Source organism: Lithobates pipiens, unplaced genomic scaffold (genome assembly GCF_037356315.1).
Source record: "Lithobates pipiens isolate NorthernLeopardFrog02 unplaced genomic scaffold, aLitPip1_a1.2 Scaffold_19, whole genome shotgun sequence".
Lineage (NCBI taxonomy): Eukaryota > Metazoa > Chordata > Amphibia > Anura > Ranidae > Lithobates > Lithobates pipiens.
This window is the reverse complement of record NW_027507764.1, coordinates 403,896,979-403,924,105: the sequence shown is the minus strand read 5'-3', so window position 1 is coordinate 403,924,105 and position 27,127 is coordinate 403,896,979. Positions and strand designations below refer to the sequence as shown.

Sequence of the window (27,127 nt, the reverse complement as noted above, 5' to 3'; positions counted from 1 at the left end):
TTACACATTTTTTAGAACCCCACGTTGGGGGGTTTTGGTGAAATATTAGGGGTCTAAGCAGACAGAGAAGGGAACTGAGGACAGATTTATTAGTCCCTTTCTCTGCAGCCTCAGCTGCACAGAATGAATGAAGAGGAATAACTCTGTACAGAGCTTTCCATTCATTCATAAAATGAAGCATAGTAAACAGTTTACTATGCCTCAGCTATGAATGACTAAAACTGATCACTGACCCTATTCATTAAGACAAGAAAGGGTCCGGTAAATGACACATTTACTGGCCTCTTCACTGCTCTCCATCCTGACAGATCCCCCACAGCAGCCAGTGGGAGGGGGGTAACCCAGCAGCGCTGCAAGGGGAGCCAGACAACACACAGAGGCCTGAGGCAACAGGGCAGGGATAGAGAGGCGGTGGGAGCGGCATGTAGAGAAACCAATGCCCTCCATTTCCCTCCTGCAGCCACTGAAGGAGGAGAAGCAGGCATTCAGCAGCAACATGGAGGGATTTGTTCCTCTACACACCCCCACCCTCCTAGCCAGGTATACAGAGGGACCACACAGGCCCCCTGGAGCTTGGCCACGGGGGAGGGGGGTAGTAGTGCACAAAAAAAACGAAGAACAGTGCTGATGACAGCAGAAGCAAGGAGGGCAAGAATCTCACAAGATTTCTGGCAGGATCAACTTTTTTTTTTGGGTCGCACATATATATAAAAATGCTCTCAAGGGGATGTTGAACAGAGCAAATAAGAGAGGTCGATCGATTGGGGTTTATGTATACTTTAAACACTGTTCCTGAATGATGGTGGTTTATAGAAGTGTAAAATGTGAATATTTCCACATGCTATGTTGCACATAAGTATGAACCTAGCATGTCTCTTTTACTGTCTAGTTGCTTTGGGGTGATTGCAACAGTATGCTCTTATTTCCTGTCTGCTCTCTAGTTCTACTTTTCTGTGACTCCCTATTGCCCCCTAGTGGATCACACATATGTGTGCACCGTGTCTTTCCTTCTGCAACAAAACTTGATATATGCCTAAAGCCCAACTCCGAGTACAAAAAACAATCTTGTGCCGCGTACACACGATCGAATTGTCCGACGCACCACAGTACACTGGACAATTCGATCGTGTGTGGGCTCCAGCTGACTTTTTCATCGTAAAAGTCCGGTGGACTTAGAAAGTAGTTTTGACTCAAAATATGTCTGCTGGACTTGGCTTTCAGCAGACAATCCGTTCGTCAGTGTGCTAGTCTGGCGGACTAAGAATGATGCATGCTCTGAAGCAAGTACGAGAAGGAAGCTATTGGCTACTGACTATTGAACTTCCTTTTTCTAGTCCCGTTGTACGTGCTGTACGTCATCGCGTTAGCAATCGCCAGACTTTCGGAGTGTCCATGTGTGGCCAAGTCCATTCATTATAAAGTCCAGCAGATTGTTTGCCGGATTGTTTGCCGGACCAAGTCCGCCAGACAATTCGATCGTGTGTACGCGGCATTGCAGTGACCCAGACAACCACCATCAACATCAATTGCACATTGCAAACCTGCAAGGGTGATGACAATATGTATAATTTCCCAGATCATATGTATGTAGAAGAACACACAGGCTATGCACTGCTAAAACCGAACACAAGATAAAATATAAACTTGCCCTTTTAAAGTTCGGGGTTTGCCCTACCCTGCATGGGTTAAATGCTGGTTTTTGTTTAGGGTATCATCATTTTTTCACCTTGACCCTCGCTCCAACAGCCTTCCTCCTCTGTGCTGCTTGTCCTCTGAAGCTGCTTCTCTTTCCGTCTCATTGGCTGCAGGCAATCTGATGTCATCATGTATAATGTAGGAGCAAATGATGTCATCATGTATAATGTAGGAGCAATCTGATGTCATCATGTATAATGTAGGAGCAATCTGATGTCATAATGTATAATGTAGGAGCAATCTGATGTCATCATGTATAATGTAGGAGCAATCTGATGTCATCATGTATAATGTAGGAACAATCTGATGTCATCATGTATAATGTAGGAACAATCTGATGTCATCATGTATAATGTAGGAGCAATCTGATGTCATCATGTGTAATGTAGGAGCAATCTGATGTCATCACGTGTAATGTAGGACTAGCAGTCCTGCATTGTAGTGAGAATTCCAGTGTTGGGTCAGGTTGAGGGAGGGCATTGGCTGACATCAGAGAGGGGAAGGTATTCAGTCACAGTAAATTGCAACTTTCCAACTTTAGGCATTAAATAGAACTCAGACGAAATGAAATTAAACGTTCCTACTTTAGCGTAGTATCTGGGTTTGTTGGATTGCATTAATAGCTTATGGAATGCTTTCAGTTTACTTTTACCTGACTGAAGACATGCTAGCTAGAATCTTTTTACCTTGCACTGTTCCACCGAGTCAGGGCAATTTTCATGCGTGAATCTCAATGAGCTGTGATACGTGTAATATCACATGATGCTGTAAATAAAGGTAGGGGCCTGGATTGCCAACGCTCAGTAAATTCAAAAATCATCTGTGATTTTTACATCTGTCCGTGGATGTTCGTTACGTTACTTCATGTCCGTAATGGACTTTCACAGACAAATGTAAAAATCACGCATTTTACAAACTGTGAATTTGATGGTTGGCAACCATGGCAGGGGCTCTTATTTTTGTTCAGTGTTTTCGAATGATGGATTTGTTGGTATGTAACACTTACTTTAGTTCTGTCACTGTTTATCTGTCCTGGTTACTGGTTAGGTGGGACAGAAGTTAATAACAATGTCTCCATGGCCTTCAGTTTTTTTATGTGGGACTTGTCCTTTGCTCTACATCAGTGGTCTTCAAACTGCAGCCCTTGGGGCACTATTCCTCCCACTGACCACAATGATGAGGCACAATTCCTCCCACTGACCTCAACGATGGGGCACTATTCCTCCCACTGACCCCAGTGATGGCACATTATTCCTCCCACTGACCCCAACAATGAGACACTATTGCTCCTACTGACACCAAAGATGAGGCACTATTCCTCCCACTGACCCCAATGCTGAGGCACTATTCCTCCAACTGACAACAAAGATGAGGCACGATTCCTCCCACTGACACCAATGATGGGGCACGATTCCTCCCACTGACCCCAATGCTGAGGCACTATTCCTCCAACTGACAACAAAGATGAGGCACGATTCCCCCCACTGACACCAATGATGGGGCACGATTCCTCCCACTGACCCCAATGCTGAGGCACTATTCCTCCAACTGACAACAAAGATGAGGCACGATTCCTCCCACTGACACCAATGCTGAGTCACTATTCCTCCAACTGACAACAAAGATGAGGCACGATTCCTCCCACTGACACCAATGCTGAGGCACTATTCCTCCAACTGACAACAAAGATGAGGCACGATTCCTCCCACTGACACCAATGATGGGGCACGATTCCTCCCACTGACCCCAAGGGTGGGACACGATTCCTCCCACTGACACCAGGGATAGGGCACTATTATACCCCCTAATACCAATGAAGGGGCACTATTACACCTCCTAATACCAATAGTGGAGCAATGTTTAATCCCACTGACACTGATTTTCTCCCCCTAATTACAGTCCAGCCCCCTAAAGTTTGGAGGACGGTAAACTAGCCCTTTAGAGGGTTTGAAGACCCCTGCTCTAAATCATTTCAGTACACTATGGCAAGTAAAGTGGCACCTTCCATGGTAACAACGATTAACAGCTCACTGTTTTACCTTTCTGGCATAATATTTTTCACTTTTATGTTCCATTTTTTATTTTACCTTTTTTTGTGCATTTAGCTGGGTCTTTCTGTCCCCAGCCAATTTTTCTAAGTTTATTCTTTTTGCTATAGGTGATCTGTACATATATGAATCCCCATATGTGTAAAAAGATGCAAGCCAGCTTCTGTATTGAAGCCTTGTTTTTTATTATAACCTCACAACAACTGCAGCACATAATTCACTGAGTGGAAGTATTTTTTTAGGAAATGAAGTATAGATGTAAATTAATATATACAGTATGTGTTTTTTTTGGGGGGGGGGTAACAGGAAGAGAAGTGGGGTTTAAAATGACACTTTGCAAACCTTCGCAGACTGAAGTAAAAATCTGATTTTAGCTTTAGTATCAGGTAGGCTGGAGCCTGAGAAGGGAGGATCCCTGCTTAATGTAACCATGTCCTATTTATACATGTGTGGTAAGATGTAGAGCAGGTACATCAGTTTGCACAGCTATGTTTATGCAGTTCACTTTTTGGGAGGATATGCAATTGAAGTTATTTTTAGAACACTTGGCCTTCTTGTCTGTGTCTGTACATGTATATGTACATTTATCATTTACAGCCTCTCTGCACTAAATCTGCTTTTTATAACTGTCAGAAAGATCCCCCTGTCTTGGTAAACTGCGTGCTCCTAATTTACACCAGGGTAGGGATGTTAAACTTTCACAGTCATTGAACAGTTGTCTGTTTAAAAAAGAACAGGATTACAAATATCTTTAGTTAGGTAAGACCTGGACGCTGTAAATCCACAAGCTTCCAAGCACAGTTGCAAAACTTTTTGTATGTTATTTATAGCACCATAGTAGAGAAACTAAAACTTGTTTTCTGATACTATAATTATCATTGTGTCCAACCTGTTATTTAGATATTAGCTGTGAAACTAAAAACTGCACACATTCTTATTTATATCATTAGAAGTTGAAGGCCACATTCACATGGCTGTTTACATACAGACACCAAATTCCAGCAGCAAGAATCAGCGGATTTTTTTCGGCTGGAATGACCGGGACATGCAAATAGCAGTGACCGCTTAAGCCCCGTACACAAAAGCAGAGGCATTTACCAGTTCAAAAATACCAAGCCAACATTCTGCCCATGTGTATGTCAGTCTGTCCGGCAGAAGCTGGCCTTTTGGCAAGCTTCTGTGGGAAGAGCATGTTGGAAAACCAGCAGCCGACCGGCTCCCGATCAGCGCTCTCAGCCAATAGCAGAGAATGCAGATTGGAGTGTTCTGGCGGGGGGGGGGGTCTGTCCCTCTGTCAGAGCACAACAGCTCAGCGGGGGAGATTGCTGAACTAACCTCGCATGGTTAGCAGAGTGTCTCCGAACAGGGCTGACATTTTTTTATTTTTTATTATGCAACCCAAAAACTGTATTGTGTACCTGGCTTTAGCCTATTTAAACTAATGACAACCGGGCAGCGCCTGGCACTTTTTGCATGTAGTTTCACACAGAGCGTTTTTCTGCAGTTAAGGATGGATGTCTGAGCCTGGATGCAGATTACTTATGAGGGGACCCAGAGATGTCATTTGGCGTGAGGAAAGCAACAGGATCAGTTAGGTCTTGGCAAGCCATGGGTTTTTTCCTTTTGTGTGGGTCAGTGACCGTCATTGATCGTGATTGGTGTGGACCTGCATTACTAGATGGCATGATTAACGTTAGATGTACATTAGGGGACTTAAGAAAATTATTATATATTTTTAAAAAAGGCTCGTCAAATGTTAGGGTGTTTTTATTTTTAGGGTACATACCCCCACAACCACGGGGCTAGGGTTGTGGGGAAAAGACCCTTGTTCTCATCAACATGGGGACAAGGTTCTTTGCCAGGGGAGGAGTACCATGTCCATGCTGAGGGCATGTGGCCTGGTATGGTTCATAAGGGGGAACCACACACTCATCCCCCCCTTTCCTGGCCAGCCAGGCATTTTTTTGGCATTGTATCCCCCTTAAAATTCATACCCTAAGGGCCTGCTATGGGTTGTGGGGGAACCCCAATGCTGATTTTATTTCATGGTAAATCTCCCTGCTCCTTTGTTTACATTCACCTGTCAGACAGAAGTCACTGGTTGTTAGTACACTGGATGGTGCCAGCTCCTTAGCAACCAACATCCCTGAGCTGAAACTGTCACACTTAGCAGTGGTAGGAATGCTGCTGCTAAATGTTTCACCCCCCACTGCAACCGGAGGTCTGGTTTGCAGTAAAAAAGGGTGCAAAAAAAGTTAGCCCCCAGTCTCCTTCCCCTACAAGAAACACACGAAGCATGAAAAATTTGTCAAACGCGCAATTCCGCACTACAAGTATGAATATCGATTTGACCCATTAAAGATTAGACAATCTAAGAACATTCTAAAAAAAAAATTCTACTAGTGTATAACCAGCTTTAGTATTTGGTTAACTGGTAGGAGTTACATTTCCATATTAGGGAATCCTCAGGGACGGTGATGCAAAATACCTGTAAAAATGATAAAATAAAGTATGTAGGGGAAACGGATGACTATTACTGAAAGTTTTAACAGCTACTGCTCTTGCCTTCAGATGTATTTTTTTCAGCCAGTAAACTCCCCAGCATGTTAGCCTTGTGTCCATATACACATAGGCTGTTATCCGGGGAAAAAAACAGAACCTAGTGGGTTTTAAGAGGAGTTTTTCAGCTGTAAAATCTCTGTATAACTCTAACCCGGATATTTGGCATTTATTGAGCCATAAGCTTTTGTGGGAGTATAGTTTTGCTAAAAAAAAAAAAGCGAAAGAACGCTACTGCAAAATTCTACAGTGAGGGGAAAAAAGTATTTGATTCCTTGCTGATTTTGTACATTTGCCCACTGACAAAGAAATGATCAGTCTATAATTTGAACCACTTGCCGCCCGCCCACCGTCAAATGACGGCTTGGCGGTGCTGCTCTCATTCTGGGTGGATGTCATCTGACCGGCGCCCAGAACGTGCGTGCTGCGATTGTGGCTGCGCTGTGCTGCTAGGACACAGCGCGGCCCTGATCTCTGTAAAGAGCCATTGCTGTTTAACCGTGTGATTGGCTATGTCCATTCACAGCCAGTCACATGTAAACACGGAGATGCCAGTAATCTCCGCTCCTCGCCTCACACTGATAGAGTGTGAGGAGAGGAAAGCCGATCAGCGGCATCTCCTTACAAAGGATATCTAGGCATGTAATCAGTGCCCCGATTATAATAAAGCACAGTGCCAGAAGGGAGTGCCGGCGAACAGTGCCAGCAATCAGCACCCATTAGTGATGCCAGTCAATGCTGGCTATCACTGCTGCCCATCACTGCTACCCATCAATACCTATCACTGCTGCCCATCAATTCCATCCATCAGTGCAGCCCATCAGTTCCTATCAGTGCTGCCTATCCATGTCACCTATCTGTGCCCACCAGTGCCACCTATCTGTGCCCATCAGTGCCACCCACCAGTGCTCATCAGTGCTACATATCAGTGTCCATAAATGCAGCATATTCTTGCCTCCTCATCAGTGCCACCTAATCAAGCTGCTTGGTGATGGTCTTGTAGCCCATTCTAGCCTTGTGTAGGTCTACAATCTTGTCCCTGACATCCTTGGTCAGCTCTTTTGTCTTGGTCATGGTGGAGAGATTGGAATCTGATTGATTGCTTCTGTGGACAGGTGTCTTTTATACAGGTAAGAAGATGAGATTAGAAACATTAGAAAAGAGAGTGCTCCTAATCTCAGCTTGTTACCCTTATATAAGACACCTGGGAGCCATAAATCTTGCTAATTGTTAGGGGATCAAATACTTATTTCACTCAATTAAATGCAAATCAATTTATAACTTTTTTGAAATGCGTTTTTCTGGATATTTTTGTTGTTATACTGTCTCTCACTGTTAAAATAAACCTACCATTAAAATTATAGTCTGATCATTTGTTTGTACAAACGTATAAAATCAACAAGGTATCAAATACTTTTTTCCCTCATTGTATCTACAGCTACAGCTTTCTACAGCTAACGCTAATGATGTTTTTATAACATCAGTGTGCATGAGGCCTCAGGATTAATGCAGTAGCTGGGGAATATGCAAAAAACCTATGGAAATTTAGCATGGAAAGTACAACTTTTGTAAAAATGCATACCTAAAGTGATTATTGGGACCAGGGGCGGACTGACCATTGGGCCACTCGGCACTGCCCGAGGTCCCTGAGCCACTAGGGGACCCCATCAGGGTTGCCAGCCTCAGTAAATCCAGGGACCGTATGTAAAAATCTGTGTTTTTTTTAATTCTGTCTCTGAAATGTCCCTTACCGACATCCTTTTGGTCTAAAAATCCCAAGATTATAGCTGCCCCACCTCTCCAGTACCTTCTCAGCCAATAGAAACATGTCTGTGTATACTGTGTGTACATGTATGTGTATACAGTGTGATTGTGTGTGTACTGTGTGGCCCCATAAACTCGGATTGCCTGGGGGCCCCATAATCTCCTATTGCCCGTGGGCCCCATGAGTTGTCAGTCCACCCCTGATTGGGACACATCTGGGTATCCATATTGTCCTTTCACCATTACCTCGTTTTAAACCTGCTCACCATGGGACTATGAAAATTAGATTCTTATGAATGCTACAGATCACAAGCTGTGTTCACCTTTCGGTAAAACCTCTGGAGTCTTTTGAGGGTTAATGAGAAGGACACTAGATACATATATCAGAGATAGTTGCCTGTTTCTTTGGGCTGGTCAGCTCTAGTGACCAAATTGATGGGTGTGTGGGGGGGGGGGGGGGGTGTACCCTGCTCTTTTAAGGACATGTGTCAATTGGTGGGTGGTGGGAATATCATGGGTTGTTTTTTTTGTTTATATATATATATATATATATATATGTATGATACCATATACCAGAAGTAGTACTCCGTGACCACATAGACCACAGACTACCGCTGGTACCCTGGCAAGCAGCGCTATATACCAGTGTACCTTAGCTGCAAATAAATGAATACAAATACTATTGAATATAAAAATGTGTATGACCGTCTCATATATCATACATTGTACTGACCCATACGATATTATTATACAGTCCGGGTGAGCATATTTAAACTCTCCCCTTTATTATTCTTCTCCCGAAATTAAATACAATGTCACTGTGAGAGGCACTGCACAAATATCGCCTGTATATACAAGCCACAGTTCTTTCTGGGAGAGTAACCATCCACGTTTCAAGCGAAAAGACTCTTTGATATTTGGAACAGATTAATCACCGCCACCGCTCTTCTTATCACACCTCCACACGTGGTTTCCACACACAGGGGTTCTCAGTGACAGGTGGAAAGAGCACCCCCTTTTGGTAAAACCCTTACCGGAATATATGGGTCTAAACAGCACTTCGCATATACTCAACGAGGTCCTCTCTTTAAATCCTCCTTCTTAGATCTTAGTTATGATTATTACTCCAAACGTCCCAATGATAGTGACATGACGTGAATGGAAAATCGAAAAAGTATATAGTATAATACCGTAAAAACACTCTGATTTATTTAAATGCAACAAAGAATACACTCACAAACAACAATTCAAAACAGGCAAGATTCAGATCATCACCACTGCATAATCCATAGATAGTTTTCCCCTGGACTACATCGGGCATACAACTGAATGTGTACCTTTAGCTTCTTACTCTGGTGTGTCCTTGTATCGTTACCCTGACGCGTTTCGTCCGTTAATGGACATCATCTGAGGGTGCCGATACCTCTGCTTAGGTCCCATATGTACCCCGTGTCATCTCTGCTCATTAAACACAGCTGAAAGGAGCTCTGATTGTATGATTACCGAACAGCGCCGCCATCTTAGTGAGGTCACTGCACGGCGCCGCACGTTCACGTCACCGAGCGCCGCGACCGCGCGTGCGCCCTTCCCATGACGTCATTGCGCGGCGCCTCACGTTCACAACCCCGAGCGTCGCGACCGCGCATGCGCCGTTCCTATGACGGGAGAGACTACTCTGCCGTCTACTGCGCATGCGCGCGTCACGTCACGCGCCATATTGAGTGACCCGCGTTCAGCATAAGGGAAACACATTTCCGCCCATAGTTCCTATGGGTTCACAATCACCAACACGCATGAGTGTCGGTAATAGCCATACCCACAGCAACCTGCAATTGGAAAGAGAGCTATAACGCTCTACTCTGCACTGAGATGACATGACATCAATGTGCTGCTGCGTCGAAAACAAATACACATTTTCATTCGCGACTATATCAATTTCATTACTGGCGGGCTCTATATATTACCCACACACTGCTTAATAAAATTAATAAAATTAATGGAAAAAATAAATAAAATTAATTCATAAAATAATAGAATTAATTACTGACCATAATAATGCTCAGAGTTACTGCAACTAAATGTAAAAAGGTGAGGAAAATCGACTAATATCAAGTCAAGACTGGCTAAAAATATACATGTCTATATGTATATATATATATATATATATATATACAGAAAATACCTTGATATTAATAAAAATCATGATATGCCTGCCCCTAAAACACATTAAATGTACTCATAGAAATATCTATAAAGAGTCATAAGTATATATGGAAAATTACAACGGCATGTTAAGATTAATATAATTAGATGGTATATGTCTCAAAATAGAGGTAAAACTATATATATGTATAAATATGGAAGTAAATATAAAACCAGAAAATTAAGATGATTCATAAAATGCTAAACTAAGACAGTATGCGATGAGCAAACAATAGTACAACTAAAAAAGCACCGTATAAGGATATAAGAAAAAACCACATACTGGAAAATACTAAAACTATTAAAAATATTGAAAAAGTATTAAAAAAGAGATTAGTAGAAGACACCCTCGAAAAAATGCAGGAAACTGGTACACTATCAGTAATTACTAATAAAACAATTCACGTCTAGTTCGACGTTCAATCCTTTTGGCGATAAAGTGTTCATAGAGAATATCCATTGTGATTCTCTCTTTGAAATCTCCCTGACCATGTTTGAACCCCTCCAACTTGGTGAAACTTTGTCTACTCCCCAAAATTTTTAGAGCCCGCCAGTAATGAAATTGATATAGTCGCGAATGAAAATGTGTATTTGTTTTCGACGCAGCAGCACATTGATGTCATGTCATCTCAGTGCAGAGTAGAGCGTTATAGCTCTCTTTCCAATTGCAGGTTGCTGTGGGTATGGCTATTACCGACACTCATGCGTGTTGGTGATTGTGAACCCATAGGAACTATGGGCGGAAATGTGTTTCCCTTATGCTGAACGCGGGTCACTCAATATGGCGCGTGACGTGACGCGCGCATGCGCAGTAGACGGCAGAGTAGTCTCTCCCGTCATAGGAACGGCGCATGCGCGGTCGCGACGCTCGGGGTTGTGAACGTGAGGCGCCGCGCAATGACGTCATGGGAAGGGCGCACGCGCGGTCGCGGCGCTCGGTGACGTGAACGTGCGGCGCCGTGCAGTGACCTCACTAAGATGGCGGCGCTGTTCGGTAATCATACAATCAGAGCTCCTTTCAGCTGTGTTTAATGAGCAGAGATGACACGGGGTACATATGGGACCTAAGCAGAGGTATCGGCACCCTCAGATGATGTCCATTAACGGACGAAACGCGTCAGGGTAACGATACAAGGACACACCAGAGTAAGAAGCTAAAGGTACACATTCAGTTGTATGCCCGATGTAGTCCAGGGGAAAACTATCTATGGATTATGCAGTGGTGATGATCTGAATCTTGCCTGTTTTGAATTGTTGTTTGTGAGTGTATTCTTTGTTGCATTTAAATAAATCAGAGTGTTTTTACGGTATTATACTATATACTTTTTCGATTTTCCATTCACGTCATGTCACTATCATTGGGACGTTTGGAGTAATAATCATAACTAAGATCTAAGAAGGAGGATTTAAAGAGAGGACCTCGTTGAGTATATGCGAAGTGCTGTTTAGACCCATATATTCCGGTAAGGGTTTTACCAAAAGGGGGTGCTCTTTCCACCTGTCACTGAGAACCCCTGTGTGTGGAAACCACGTGTGGAGGTGTGATAAGAAGAGCGGTGGCGGTGATTAATCTGTTCCAAATATCAAAGAGTCTTTTCGCTTGAAACGTGGATGGTTACTCTCCCAGAAAGAACTGTGGCTTGTATATACAGGCGATATTTGTGCAGTGCCTCTCACAGTGACATTGTATTTAATTTCGGGAGAAGAATAATAAAGGGGAGAGTTTAAATATGCTCACCCGGACTGTATAATAATATCGTATGGGTCAGTACAATGTATGATATATGAGACGGTCATACACATTTTTATATTCAATAGTATTTGTATTCATTTATTTGCAGCTAAGGTACACTGGTATATAGCGCTGCTTGCCAGGGTACCAGCGGTAGTCTGTGGTCTATGTGGTCACGGAGTACTACTTCTGGTATATGGTATCATACATATACATTTTTTCAGTTACTACTCTTTTGACTAGTAATTTTGAGCAGCTGCAGAGTGTTTGTGTTTTTCCACTGCTGCCCACTAAGCGCTTGGGTTTATACACATTTTGGATCTGGGACACGAAAGTATAAACATTGTAAGGATATATATATATATATATATATATATATATATATATATATATATATATATAGAAAGTGGAGACAATATTAAAGAGGTCTTGTAAGTGCACACATCTTCCCTGACCATCGTTTGAAAATTGTATAAGTTAGGGAATACGTTTAAGGTAGATTTACCCAGGTGGGAAAATGGGGTGCTCGGCAGTGATTGTGACCCACGATAAAAGGCTCTGTTCTCATTCAAGTGTTTGGAATGTGGTACGTTGCAGCAAAGTGTGGATGCCTGAACATCTCCCCACCACTAGAGCCACCTGACATTTTCCTGACAACATGGGCACTGCCATTTCTGCCAGTTTCAGTATTCAGTTTTTTAGGTACGATAGGCTCTTAGGATCTACTTTATCATCAAAATCGTTTTTTTATTTATTTATTATTTTGTAGTCAGGTTACACCTCTATAGTACATAGAAGCCACTATCCCTCATGTTTCCTCAAGACATTGAAAATAGCATTTGTTATTAATAGAAAAGCCCCCTCTGTAAGGTAGATGCCAGTGTGTATTGTAATATCTGACATGAGACCAGGAAGCCGGCAGTAAATTATGGAGAATGAGAACAGTTCTCAGAGTTGATATAATTAATGAAGCCCCTTCACTGTTTCCGTTTCCTCCGGTTATGTCACCGTTACTGCTATTCTCCTGTTTAAAGTTTTTCAGTGTCAATATTTAGACACCGTGACACATGTGTACGAATCCAAACCAGATTGAACAGATTCCCACATAAATCTTTGAGGCAAAGCCTTTTTTGTCACTTCAGGTAAATCTGGAATCTTACTTGTTTTGACCTGTGGCTGCAAAAACCTGAGGCTCCAGAACACTTTACTGTACAAACGGTTTGTTTACATTGTCTTCACAATTCTCCAAACTGTCTACTTTATAGGTTTTTTCTTGTGGTCCTGATGTACAGATAGATATCTGGTGCTTCCTTGGCTGTTGAACTTCATAACCCAAAGATGGTTTACACTAGTCTGAGCAAGCCTCATATAAAGGGACTGGATAGAGGTTTTGTTTTTTATTGAATAAATAAATTAGTCACCGTCTCACTGTTAGGCCCCATTCACAACTGTGCGCTTTAATGTGCCGTGTGTTTAGAAAATCCTGTTTACAGCATCTTTGATGTGCTTTCATCAAATTGCATGTTATATAAAGTTCAATGACAAGGCATGGAAAACGCTCCACACAGATGTGAACAGGGCTTTATTGTTATGTTTAAAGACCTTTGTTTATGTTTAGTTTTGTAATTATATATGAACATAGTGACATCCATATTTGCTTATTGCATGTGCTTGCTATGTTTCCTGCTTTACAGTTCTACACAAAGATTGTTCTTTAGGCCTTATGCACACTGTGAAGCTCAAAAACTGTTTATGTTAATGTGTGTCCCCACGTCTGGCATTAATGCATCCTATTAGCCAGAATTCTGGCCATTAGATTTCATTAACATGGAGAAGCACGTTAACGCACCTAATGTTAATGCATGCTAATGTGCATTTTTTCACTTTTGCGTGTTTCTTTTCTAACTGTAAACTCCTGAAAATGCCTATAGTGTGCATGACATAGGCTAACATTGAAGGCAGTTTACAGGTAAGGAAAATAACAGCTCCAAACCGTTGTATCAGGGCTCTGGCTCCATTCACACTTGCATGACAAACATGGGGTACAACTTGTCATGCAATTTTGATTTACAAAGTCGCATGATGTCACACAAGCTGGAATGGGGTCTTACTGTTCCTTCTTATTATGAAGGTCTATAAGCCAGCCAGCTAACAAAGCACACCCTATGCAGCTCATATCTTACCTGAACCATTCCTAAAGGAAATGCTATAACTATACTGTACCGAAAGAATTATGGGGCTGGCTAGTTCTGACCTCTGAAAAATGTCAGTCTCTGGCTTATTACTTTAAGCCCTGGTTCACATTGGAGCAATTGGGCATGTGATTTGACATGTCAAATCGCACGCCAATTCAGCAGCAATTGCCGGCAATAGCACCATCTTCATCGGTGAGACGCCGCATTTGCGGCACTGCACCGATTCCCAAAAGTAGTTTGTTATTTTTGGCGACTGTGGGGGCGATTTCCATAGACATCTGTGCAGAAACCCCCCGAAGTCGGGACTGACATGAGGGATTGAAATCGTGCGAATTCATAAGAACTCATCCGATTTCATTCCCCCTTCAGTGTAAACCTAGGCTGAGTCCTTGATCAGACAAGTGTACAGTTACCACAGTCAAGTCAAATCAGTGACTCAAATATCTCCAAAGACAATGGACCAGCATGCCGTCTATGAAACTAGCATTTTCAAAATGTGACTTGCAGCATCAGTGTGTTGCAGACAGGGAGGTTGAATTAGATTTTGTAAAGATACAGAATTATCTCTCTGTACTGGTTAAAATGGTACTAAAGGGAAAATCATAAATGACCTATGTGATACAGTCTGTCACCAGCATTAACAGTTTTTTACCTGTTGATCTGCTGTTTTTTTCAACTTCCTATGTAAACTTCACCTAAATCTACCAGTCCATCTAACAATCTTTTCCAGACAGTACTGCCCAAGGGTGGCTCCATTGCTGCTCCATAGATAGAGGACAGGAAGTGTGTTAAACAGATTGTAAAGTCTTGTTTTTTTTTTCTCTCAAAAAATAACAAACATGTTATACTTACCTGCTCTGTTTCAGTGGATTTGCACAGGGCAGCCCAGATCCTCCTCTTCTTGGGTCCCTCTTCTGTGCTCCTAGCCTCTCCCTCCTTTTGAGTATCAAGCAGCTTGCTATGGGGCCACCCAAGCTGAGTCACAGCTCCTTGTGTCCATTCAGGCATGAAGCCGCAGCTGCAGGGCCCCCCGAGTGGCTGATTGACTTTGATTGACAGCAGCGGGAGCCAGTGGGGCCACTGTTGTGTCTCAGACAATCAGGAGGGTGAATCTTGGATGGCCCGAGACACTCGTGGACATTGCTGGACAGTGGTGGGGCTGGCTGCTGCACACAGAAGACTTTTTATCTTAATGCATAGAATGCCTTACGATAAAAAAAAACAACCACTTTAATGGCCAGATCAACAGGTGAAAATAAGGCAAAAAGGAGAAAATCAAAGCTGACACCACATCGAATGATTGGTAAACTGCAATATAGAAAATATTTGTTCAGTACTATATAAAACTATGAAAGAGCAAGTATTTACAAATATAAAAGTCACACGAAAATTATCCAAAGTCCTAAAAATGACCCAAAGCCCAGCTGAGGTCACAAAAATAGATATGCAGCCAGATAGACATTCTGCTAACTACCTCCATTTTCATAACTCGTTTATCTATTCTAGACTTTGTTTAGGGTGTCCAAATACACAGAAAAGACCAGGGTACACTCAGTAATTCACCTAGAACCTAGACCTGGTCAGACATAACCTCCTCGTCTATGCAATACAAGACTGGATGACCAAGTGCTGGGAGCTGTAGATGGGAGCTCGCTAGCAGAGCATCTGTCTTCCTTCTATATGTGGTGTCGGGTGGCCATGCGCCAAGAGGGGGGCGCTCTTATCTGACACCACACCTATTGTTACAGAGTACCAAGAAGGATGGGGCAAAATAATTTGTGTGAATTAGTTGTTAAATGAATACTTTAAAAAAAAAAATATATATATATATATATATATATCATTTAAAGTAGAGTGTAAGGCAAAACTTTTCTTTTCATGCTGAATAGACTAACAGTATAACCCCTTGTAACGTTTTCTATATGCCATGTGTTTCCTAGTAGGGAAATTTACCTTCACTTTCTGTCCCAAAGCTGAAACAGGAAGTAAGAGGGAAAAAAGTTGAGATTCTGGGGACCTGTATTAGAAGACACAAATGCACAAAGATAGTGGCTCGCTATCTAATTTTCCTAACATATATGCAAATATGAGCGTTATATTTGGTGAGAATTAAATTAAAAAGTAATCTGTTATTCGCTGCCTTGCTGTGTTTTACTGTCATGTACAAAAATGTGCCAAGAGTGCAAACTCCAGTAGAACCTGCCCTGTGCCATAATGGCAACGCTAACAACGCTTCATTAGTATGTTTAGTGAATTGTTAACTTTATAAAGTGTCAATTCTGATATGTTTGTGTACATTATCGTGCTCATATTCCTTCATTATCCTTGTGCACAGTTTTTGCCTACCCATAGAGTTTAGTGCTCTGTGTATAAGAAATTGCTTTACCTATTGGTATCCTGGAATGTTAGCCTTGTCATGCTGCAGTGCAGGAAGGCCGCATATGGCATAGAGGTGAAGAAGTAATCTTCTGCCATCTAGTGGTTATATATTGCAGTAATCAGAAACTGTGGTTGGGAACAGGCAAAAAAGGCCACATTTGTAGTTGTATTGCTTTTTATTTATTTATCCGAACACAAGTGCATTATTGTCTATGGGACAAGGCACACAGCTGCATAGAGCTTAGCAATGCAGGTGAGTTCAGAGCTGTAAAAAAAATTATAATAATTTACATGCATGTATACGCAAGTATATATGTGCGTATACCTATAAATTGCAACACTGGCACCTAGAAGACAATGAAGAACTTTGCATGTGTTTTTACGCATGCATATGTTTACATGCCTGTATGCACATACAGTATCTCACAAAAGTGAGTACACCTCTCACATTTCTGTAAATATTTTATTATATATTTTCATATGACAACACTGAAGAAATGACACTTTGCTACAATGTAATGTATAACAGTGTAAATTTGCTGTCCACTCAAAATAACTTGACACACAGCCATTAATGTCTAAACCGCTGGCAACAAAAGTGAGTACACCCCTAAGTTATTATCCATTTTCCCTCCCTGGTGTCATGTTATTCATTAGTGTTACAAGGTCTCAGGTGTGAATGGGGAGAAGGTGTGTTAAATTGGGTGTTCTTGCTCTCATTCTCTAATCCCAGTCACTGAAAGTTTAACATGTCACCCCCATGGCAAAGAACTCTCTGAGGATCTGAAAAAACACATTTTTGCTCTACATAAAGATGGCCTAGGCCAGGAATATGCAATATTACAAGTCCCATGAGGCATAGCAAGACTCTGACAGCCACAAGCATGACACCCAGAGGCAGAGGCATGATGGGACTTGTAGTTTTGCAACAGCTGGAGGTCCGCTAATTGCATATCCCTGGCCTAGGCTATAAGAAGTTTGCCAAGACCCTGAAACTGAGCTGCAGCATGGTAGCCAAGACCATACAATGGTATAACAGGACAGGTTCCACTCAGAAAAGGCCTCGCCATGGTCAACCAGAGAAGAGTGCACGTGCTCAGCATCATATCCAGAGGTTGTCTTTGGGAAATAGATGTTTGAGTGCTGCCAGCATTGCTGCAGAGGTTGAAGGGGTGGGGAGTTAGCCTGTTGGTTGATGCATGGCTGTCATCCCAGATGGAAGCCTCTTCTAAAGATGATGCACAAGAAAGCCCACAAACAGTTTGCTGAAGACAAGCAGACCAAGGACATGGATTAATGGAACCATGTTCCATGGTCTGAGGAGACCAAGATAGTGTCAAGCGTTTGTGGCAGCAACCACTTGAGGAGTACAAAGAAAAGTGTGTCTTGCCTACTGTCAAGCATGGTTGTAGGAGTATCATGGTCTGGGGCTTCATGGGTGCTGCTGGCACTGGGGAGCTACAGTTCATTGAGGGAACAAACCATGAAGGCTAACATGTACTGTGATATGCTGAGGCAGAACACGGTCCCCTCCCTTTAAAGACTGGGCCGCAGGGTAGTATTCCAACATAACGACCCCAAACACACCTCCAAGACTACCACTGCCTTGCTGAAGAAGCTGAGTGTAAAGGTGATGGATTGGCCAAGCATGGATCCAGACCTAAACCCTATTGAGCATCTGTGGGACATCTTCAAGCTGAAGGTGGAGGAGCGCAAGCTCTCTAACATCCACCAGGTCAGTGATGTCATCATGGAGGAGTGGAAGAGGACTCCAGTGGCAACCTGTGAAGCTCCGGTGAACTTTATGCCCAAGAGAGTTAAGGCCGTGCTGGAAAATAATGGTGGCCAATTTGGACATTTCCACTTAGGGGTGTACTCACTTTTGTTGCCAGCAGTTTAGACATTAATGGCTATGTGTTGTTATTTTGAGGGGACAGCAAATTGACACTGTTATACAAGCTGTACCCTCACTACTTTACATTGGTTTACATTGTAGTGTACATTCAAAGTGTCATTTCTTCAGTGTTGTTACATGAAAAGATATGATATATTTACAAAAATGTGAGGGGTGTACTCACTTTTGTGAGATACTGTATATGCAATTACTTTACACAATATAGCCTGTTTTTTATTTTGTTTTGTTTTTTATCTCAATCTTTCTGCCAGAAAGATCCTGCATATAAACATCAGTAAATGATTATGTTCCTGTGCAAGAGGCCTTATAGCAATATACTAGTTAACCAGCCTGTAGTAACGGATAATGCCATTTTTGCACTAACTGCAATTCCTTCTCTGTTTTTAGCTTTCTAGAAAAAATTGAACAAGTCAGACAAAATGACTACACACCGACAGATCAGGTAAGTAGCCTACCATCATTAAATTGTGTAAGCTGTTGCACTGGAAGGGCCCTCATCACATAGATGAATTTGATGTAAATGTTTGCATTTCAGAACTATTTGTTCATGTATCTTTTGTCATTTGTTTTACATCATTTAAAGTTGGAAAGTAAAAAGTGGTTGACACAATAAGGATCCTAAAAATGTTCTTTATAGATCATTAGGCCTGTGTCAGTGGGCTTTGGGCTTCTGTCAATGGAAGCAATTTGAGACGCTTCTGAGATGATTCAGAATTCATTATCGGGTGCAGTTAATCTGCTTCAAGTGGGTTTTACATTTTATTAGACTTCTATTTTAAAAAGAGACGTTCAGGATTTAAAAGAAAAAAACAGTTACACTCATCTAGGGGGATGCTACATTTGTCCCCTGCCGGTGTCTTGTCGAATACTGTCCCCCGTCGGATAGTGTACTGTGTTGCACAAGGAGACGATGAAGGTCTCCGAAGATGTACGGCGCCTGCGCACTGAGTCCAGGTTAAAAAAAATTGCAGAGCGCAGAGATGCCGTGCCCGAAGCGTGACGAGCGATGCGAGCCCACAAGGGGCCCTGTTACTAAGTGCTGTTTTACATCATCTACCGTATGTCCACTTGCATGGTGTAGCTTGAACCTGGCCTCAAGGCAGAAGGTACTATTAAGTGCGCAGGCACCGTTCATCTTTGGAGACTTTCGGCATCTCCTTGTCCCCCGTGCTGCGCAAGCGCTGCTCCTGCGCAATACGGGGTGGACACTATCCGATGGGGTGACACTTCTCGGCAGAACACCGGCTCTACATTGAGAACTGAGCAATTAAACACCACTGTTTGCTTAGTTCTCTCCTCCACTCTGAACAGAGAGCTGTGGCTGTCAGTCACAGCTCTCTGCTCTCACCTCTAGTGCTCACTGGAGCTCTGGGCAAGAGAGGCCAGCTCAGGCTCTCAGCGGATCGCTGAGAGGCTGAGCCAGGTGCCGGTCCAGGCATCTGGGTGGATCCCAACCATATGGTCAGGATCTTTCCTGAGCCTGGACCGGCTGAGTGGCATTAGCAGACAGCAACCTTTAGCCTGCTGTCAGCTGAAAATGGGTCAAGGTGTGCAGAACGAACTGCACCCCAGTGATCCATAGGAGATGTATGACCCAAAAAAACTTTGGCCATACTTCCTCTTTTTAACAAAAGCCCTTTGAAACAGGCCCTTTAAAGTGATTTCAATATGTTTATGTAATGCTTTCCATAAGTATTGCCCTTGTGTTTTTTCATTGTGGGGCATAGTATGTTGAATAGGTAACCACTATCATAACTCTCATTTAAAAGCTTTGTTCCCCACTGCTAATTACTCAAGCTATATTTTAAAGGATAAGTTCACCTTTAGGAACATGTAACATGTTCCCAGTGCTGCAGCCGCTGCCTCCCTCCCTGTGACAGCAGTACAGGGAGAAGTTCCCCATACTAGCTGTCACTGTTTGAAAACAACATGGTCGTGCGAGCCTCCGCCCACATGGCCGCATTATTCATGCACACAGCTGTGTGTGTGAATTAACTACAAGCCCCGACATCCTTAGTGGCTGTCGGCGTGTAGTTCTCAGTGACTACAAAAGCACTGTGGAGTGCTGTGGTAGTTTATTAAGTCTTCCTGTCAGCAAGTGACAGGCAGAGACGGGATGTACGGGCAAGCAAATACACTAACTGTGTGCAGAGACCTGCACGCTGATCGCTGGTACAATGCTTTACAGGCTCCCACTACAAAGAATAATCAATGCACATTTTTTTACCTGCAAAAAATTTTTTGTAGAAAGGTGATTTACCCCCTTAATAAACAGGCCATGTTTTTGCAATACAGCACTTTGTCGCTTTAACTGAAAATTGTGCAGTTGTGCGACGCTGTACCCAAACAAAATTGATGTCCTTTTTTTTTACCCACAAATAGAGTTTTCCTTTGGTGGTATTTGATCACCTCTGCGTTTTTTTGTTTGTTTTTTTGGGGGGGGGGGGGGGGGGTTTGCGCTATTAACAAAAAAAGACCGTCAATTTTGAAAAAAAATTATATATTTTTTTTTTTACATTCTGCTATAACACATATCCCCCCCAAAAAATATAAAAAAAAAATGTATTCATCATTTTAGGCCAATATGTATTTTGCTACATATTTTTGGTAAAAAATAAGCGTATATTGATTGATTTGCGCAAAAGTTATAGCGTCTACAAACTATGGGATAGATTAATGGACCTTTATTTTTTTTTTCTTGTTTTAACTGGTAATGGCGGCGATCTGCAATTTTTTGCGGGACTGCGACATTGCGGCGGACAAATCTGACCCCACGTGACACTTTTTGGGGACCAATGACATTATTACAGTGATCAATGCTAAAAAAAAATGCACTGATCAATGTATAAATAACACTGGCAGGGAAAGAGTTAACACTAGGGGGCAATCAAGGTGTTAACTGTGTTCCCTGGGTGTGTTCTAACTGTGTGGGGGATGGGCTTACTGGGACAACACAGAGATCGCTGCTCCTGATCACCAGGTACAGCAGATCTCAGTATTGTCACCTGTTAGAAGGGGGATCCTCCTTGTTTGCAGATCCACATCCTGCTTCTTTGTACTGCTCCCACGTTGGCACGCGCACCCACTGTATCTCATGCACAGACCGATGTACAGGTTCTCGCAGCCGGGCCACCCTGCCGCAGTATACAGTGGGGACGGAAAGTATTCAGACCCCCTTACATTTTTCACTCTTTGTTATATTGTAGCCATTTGCTAAAATCATTTAAGTTCATTTTTTTTCCCTCAATGTACACACAGCACCCCATATTGACAGAAAAACACAGAATTGTTGACATTTTTGCAGATTTATTAAAAAAGAAAAAACTGAATTATCACATGGTCCTAAGTACTCAGACCCTTTGCTCAGTATTTAGTAGAAGGACCCTTTTGATCTAATACGGCCATTGGTCTTTTTGGGAAAGATGCAACAAGTTTTTCACACCTGGATTTGGGGATCCTCTGCCATTCCTCCTTGCAGATCCTCTCCAGTTCGGTCAGGTTGGATGGTAAACGTTGGTGGACAGCCATTTTTAGGTCTCTCCAGAGATGCTCAATTGGGTTTAAGTCAGGGCTCTGGTTGGGCCATTCAAGAACAGTCAAAGTTGTTGTGAAGCCACTCCGTCATTATTTTAGCTGTGTGCTTAGGGTCATTGTCTTGTTGGAAGGTAAACCTTCGGCCCAGTCTGAGGTCCTGAGCACTCTGGAGAAGGTTTTCGTCCAGGATATTCCTGTACTTGGCCGCATTCATCTTTCCCTCGATTGCAACCAGTCGTCCTGTCCCTGCAGCTGAAAAACACAACCACAGCATGATGCTGCCACCACCATGCTTCACTGTTGGGACTATATTGGACAGGTGATGAGCAGTGCCTGGTTTTCTCCACACATACCACTTAGAATTAAGGCCAAAAAGTTCTATCTTGGTCTCATTAGACCAGAGAATCTTATTTCTCACCATCTTGGAGTCCTCTAGGTGTTTTTTTAGCAAACTTCCGTTGGGCCACTCTGCCATAAAGCCCCGACTTGGGTTCCTCTTTACCTCTCTCATCAAGGCTCTTCTCCCCCGATAGCTCAGTTTGGGCAGACAGCCAGCTCTAGGAAGGGTTCTGGTCCTCCCAAACATCTTCCATTTAAGGATTATGGAGGCCACTGTGCTCTTAGGAACCTTAAGTGCAGCAGAAATTTTTTGTAACCTTGGCCAGATCTGTGCCTTGCCACAATTCTGTCTCTGAGCTCTTCAGGCAGTTCCTTCAACCTCATGATTCTCATTTGCTCTGACATGCACTGTGAGGTGTAAGGACTTATATAGACACGTGTGTGGCTTTCCTAATCAAGTCCAATCAGTATAATCAAACACAGCTAGAATCAAATGAAGGTGTAGAACAGAGATATGCAATTAGCGGACCTCCAGCTGTTGCAGAACTACAAGTCTCATGAGGCATAGCAAGACTCTGACAGCCACAAACATGACACCCAGAGGCAGAGCATGATGGGACTTGTGGTTTTGCAACAGCTGGAGGTCCGCTAATTGCATATCCCTGGTGTAGAACCATCTCAAGGATGATCAGAAGAAATGGACAGCACCTGAGTTAAATATACGAGTGTCACAGCAAAGGGTCTGAATACTTAGTACCATGTGATATTTCAGTTTTTCTTTTTTAATAAATCCGCGAAAATGTCAACAATTCTGTTTTTTTCTGTCAATATGGGGGGCTGTGTGTACATTAATGAGGAAAAAAAATGAACTTAAATTTTTAGCAAATGGCTGCAGTATAACACAGAGTGAAAAATGTAAGGGGGTCTGAATACTGTATGTGCGGTGGGCGGTCCAGAAGTGGTTAAAGTATAAGTAAAGGCAAAACATTTTTTTTTTTTTTGTTTTGGACAGAGTGGAGAGGGATTAGAACAGCTGTCAGCTTTTATTGCTGTCTGTGCCCTCAGATTCATCTTCTCTATTTGTTCTGTTTACCATTATCATTGAAAGTGAAAGTAAAAGATATCCCACATTTTGGGCTGTCCCCAGAAAAGTAATAGAGGAGAAATCTTCCAATGGGGTCACTAGTTCTGGTGACCTGGGGGTCCCCAGGGAATTCCCTTTATTTGCAGGGATTTCCTTTCACTTCCTGTTTGGCTATGGGAAAGGAAGTGAAGGAAATCCCTGCAATGGGACACAGATGGTGAAAAAAATGAATTATAACCCTCCCTTACTCAAAATGAAAAAAAAATTGCATATAATTTTACTTTAAGCCCCAGTTTCTTTTCCCGCTACTGAAAAATCTGAGAATGTGACCCTCTCTCCAACAAAGGGACTGCTTATAATTTTATTTCATTACTATACAAGTCTGTAATGTGTTGTGCTTTAAAAAAAAACTTGTCTTTGACCAGTTTTAATCTTTACAGGACTTATTAAGATGCAGAGTTTTGACATCAGGGATTTTTGAAACGCGATTTCAAGTAGACAAAGTTAATTTCCAGTAAGTAAACTTTTTTTTTTTTGGATGCATTCCCACAGTAAGATTTTATTTGAGTTAGTAAGCTTGTATTGCAGTTTGTTTTTTATTTTATTTTTTTGTTTAATTTTTTTTTATGTTTATAATACACAAATCATACATCTTGCTCGTAAAACTTTTTTTAATTTTTGCAATTAGTTTAAAGCGAAACCAAAACATTGGTCCTAGTTTTAGTTGGGCAAAAGTCTCTGCCCCACCTCTCCATCTCATCCAATCAGAGAATGCTTTGCATTCATTGAGAAGGTGCAAAGTGTTCTCTGTATAGCATCTGCGCCAAGCAAGTGACCCCCCGTGTTCACTAAGCAGCAGAGCAGATTCACAGCATGGGACCTGGAAGCGAAAGGTGATCCCTGTAGTAGCTGTAAGCTACTACAGTGATTTCCAACTTCCACAGGGATCAGCCAGGCTGGGCCAATGTAAATGCTGCAAAAAAAAAAAAACCCATACCTAGACTTCAGCTTTAACTTTCTGAATTTAAACGATATCATTCAAATGATTTCAGCAAAATGAAAATTTGGGCTGTTATACATTCTACTGTCACTTTATACTGCTAAATCTGACCTTCGTGTTTATTTCCCATCATTTTTTTTATAATGCTGACATTGTGCAATTATTTCCAGACAGTTCAATACTTGTGGTCTTTTTATAGTAGAAGCCTATTCACTTATCGCCATTATAGATGCCAGTGAGGGATTTTTGATAACAAAGGAAACAAACATCATACGAAGGTGTGATGTCCACAGCATCCAATCTGATTTATTGTTTCATCTCCTAATCTGTATTCACAAAATAGTTGTTTTTATCTGATTGATTGTTCTGTACAACACAAATACTTGACAATGGCACAAGTATCCTAAAGCATTGACTGTTCTTGCTTTCTGATAATGTACTGTGTCTTTCTTTTTTTACAGTATGTTTGATGTAGGAGGGCAAAGAGATGAGAGAAGAAAGTGGATCCAATGTTTTAATGGTAAGATCGCAACTGATTTCATAAAGGTTAAACTACGCATCCGATTCTTCATCCATAAAATTTACATAGTGCCATAGTTGTACATGGATGATAATGACAGAGGCATCGGTGAAGTATTGATTTGAGCCTGGGAATCTCCAAACAGTTGTTTACTATAAAATGTCCCTTAGTATATGTGGCTGAAGGCTACAGTGATATTGATCATAAAGTTTGGTCTTTAAATTGTTTTTTAAAGGCTCAAGGTTTATTTTACCTTCATGCCATATGCGTGAAGGTATAAAACCTTTTTTGTGCAGTAGCCCCCACTAATACTTACCTGATCCCCATCCTTAAGGCAGCAGCAGGAGCCATTGGCTCCCACTACTTTCATTACAGCCAGTAAGGAGAGAGAGGGAGCACGGCCAAGCCATGGCTCTGTGTGTGAATGGACACGCAGAGCAGCAGCTCAGGAGAGAGCCTGCTAGGGTGCCCCCAAGCTGCTTGCTCTGGGAGCACTTGGCAGGAGGTAGGGGCCAGGAGCGCCTGTGGGGGACCTGAGCAGAGGAGGATCAGGGCTGCTCTGTGTAAAACATGTAGTATGAGTATAACATGTTTATTTTTTATTAATTTTTTTATTTTATTTAAAATTGCTTTTAATATCACTTTAAATTCCCAGCAAAGTGTTTTGCAATGAGGCTGTGTATGGTTACAACACACAAGTATGTGTATATATATATATATATATATATATATATATATGTATGTATATATATATATGTACACCTCATATGAGGATTTTGTGCAGTAATAGTCTTTAACCACTTGGGTACCGCGCTATTGCCGAATGACGGCATTAGCGCGGACCTAGATTTCCGGGACTACGTCTATTGACGTCGTCCCGGTTACGAGCGGCCTGCGCGCCCCCTGAGGGGCGCGCGCGGCGCGCTCTGTGATCGGCGAGTCCGTGAGACTCGCCTGATCACCGATCCGTGTAAGGGGTCGATCCCGACCCCTTATCACGTGATCAGCTGTCAGCCAATGACAGCTGATCATGTGATAGAACGGAGCCGGTAATCGGCTATTAGGAGAAAAAAAAAAAGCCGATCACCGGCGGCCGTGATCGGGACATCAGTCCCGATCACGGCCAGCAATGAAAGTCACCACATGCCACCTGCCAGTGCCCACCTGCCTCCCGCAGTGCCATCCTGAAGTTTAACAAAGTAAAAGTAAGTGCCCCCCGTCTGTGCCCATAATGCCCACAGTGCCACCCACAGTGCCACCCCACAGTGCCACCCACAGTGCCACCCAATCTGCCTCAAAGGTGCTGCACCCCAGTGCCGCCCATCAGTGCCCAGCAGTGCCGCCCATCAGTGCCCAGCAGTGCCGCCCATCAGTGCCCAGCAGTGCCACCTATCAGAGCCACCTATCAGTGCCACCTATCAGTGCCCATCAGTCCCATCTATCTGTGGTACCTATCAGTGCCCATCCGTGCCACCCATCCGTGCCACTTATCCGTGCCACCCATCCGTGCCATCTTATCTGTGCCCATCTTTGCCCATCAGTGCCGCCTTATCTGTGCCCATCGGTGCCGCCTTATCTGTGCCTATTAGTGCCGCCTTAACTATGCCTATCAGTGCCCACCAATGCAGCCTATCAGTGCCCACCAATGCAGCCCATCAGTGCCCACCAATGCAGCCTATCAGTGCCGCCTTATCAGCGCACTTCAATGAAGGAGAAAAATGACCCGTTTGCAAAATTTTATAACAAACTATTAAAACATGATTTTTTTTTTTTTTTTTTTTTTTTTGCATCTTTTTTTGTTTGTTTAGCAAAAAATAAAACTCCGAGCTGTAACTAAATACCACCAAAAGAAAGCTCTATTTGTGGGAAAAAAATGATAAAAATTTCATTTGGGTACAGTGTTGTATGCCCGCGCAATTGTCATTCAAAGTGCATCAGCGCTGAAAGCTGAAAATTGGTCTGGGACTGAGGGGGGTTTAAGTGCCCAGTAAGCAAGTGGTTAAATGTGATCTGACCCTCTTGCAAGTCATAATGAAGACAATGCTGGATACATTTTGGTCCTATATAGCTCAATGAATCAAAGTTCTTGATTGAAAAAGTATATAACCCTTACTTTTACTAACTAATAAGAACTTTTATGTTGGCAATTATCCCACTTGCA

At 42.6% G+C, this 27,127-nt stretch overlaps 1 protein-coding gene across 4 annotated transcripts in view; it reads left to right on the top strand.

Moving 5' to 3' along the window:
• GNAL (G protein subunit alpha L) overlaps positions 1-27,127 on the top strand; it is a 433,000-nt gene that overhangs the window by 385,662 nt on the left and 20,211 nt on the right. For all 4 annotated transcript variants that reach the window (XM_077492425.1, XM_077492427.1, XM_077492426.1 and 1 more), the window contains 3 exons: positions 18,877-18,931; positions 23,887-23,960; positions 24,908-24,966. In XM_077492425.1, the coding sequence (XP_077348551.1) occupies positions 18,877-18,931; positions 23,887-23,960; positions 24,908-24,966 (188 nt within the window). The remainder of the gene's footprint in view (positions 1-18,876; positions 18,932-23,886; positions 23,961-24,907; positions 24,967-27,127) is intronic.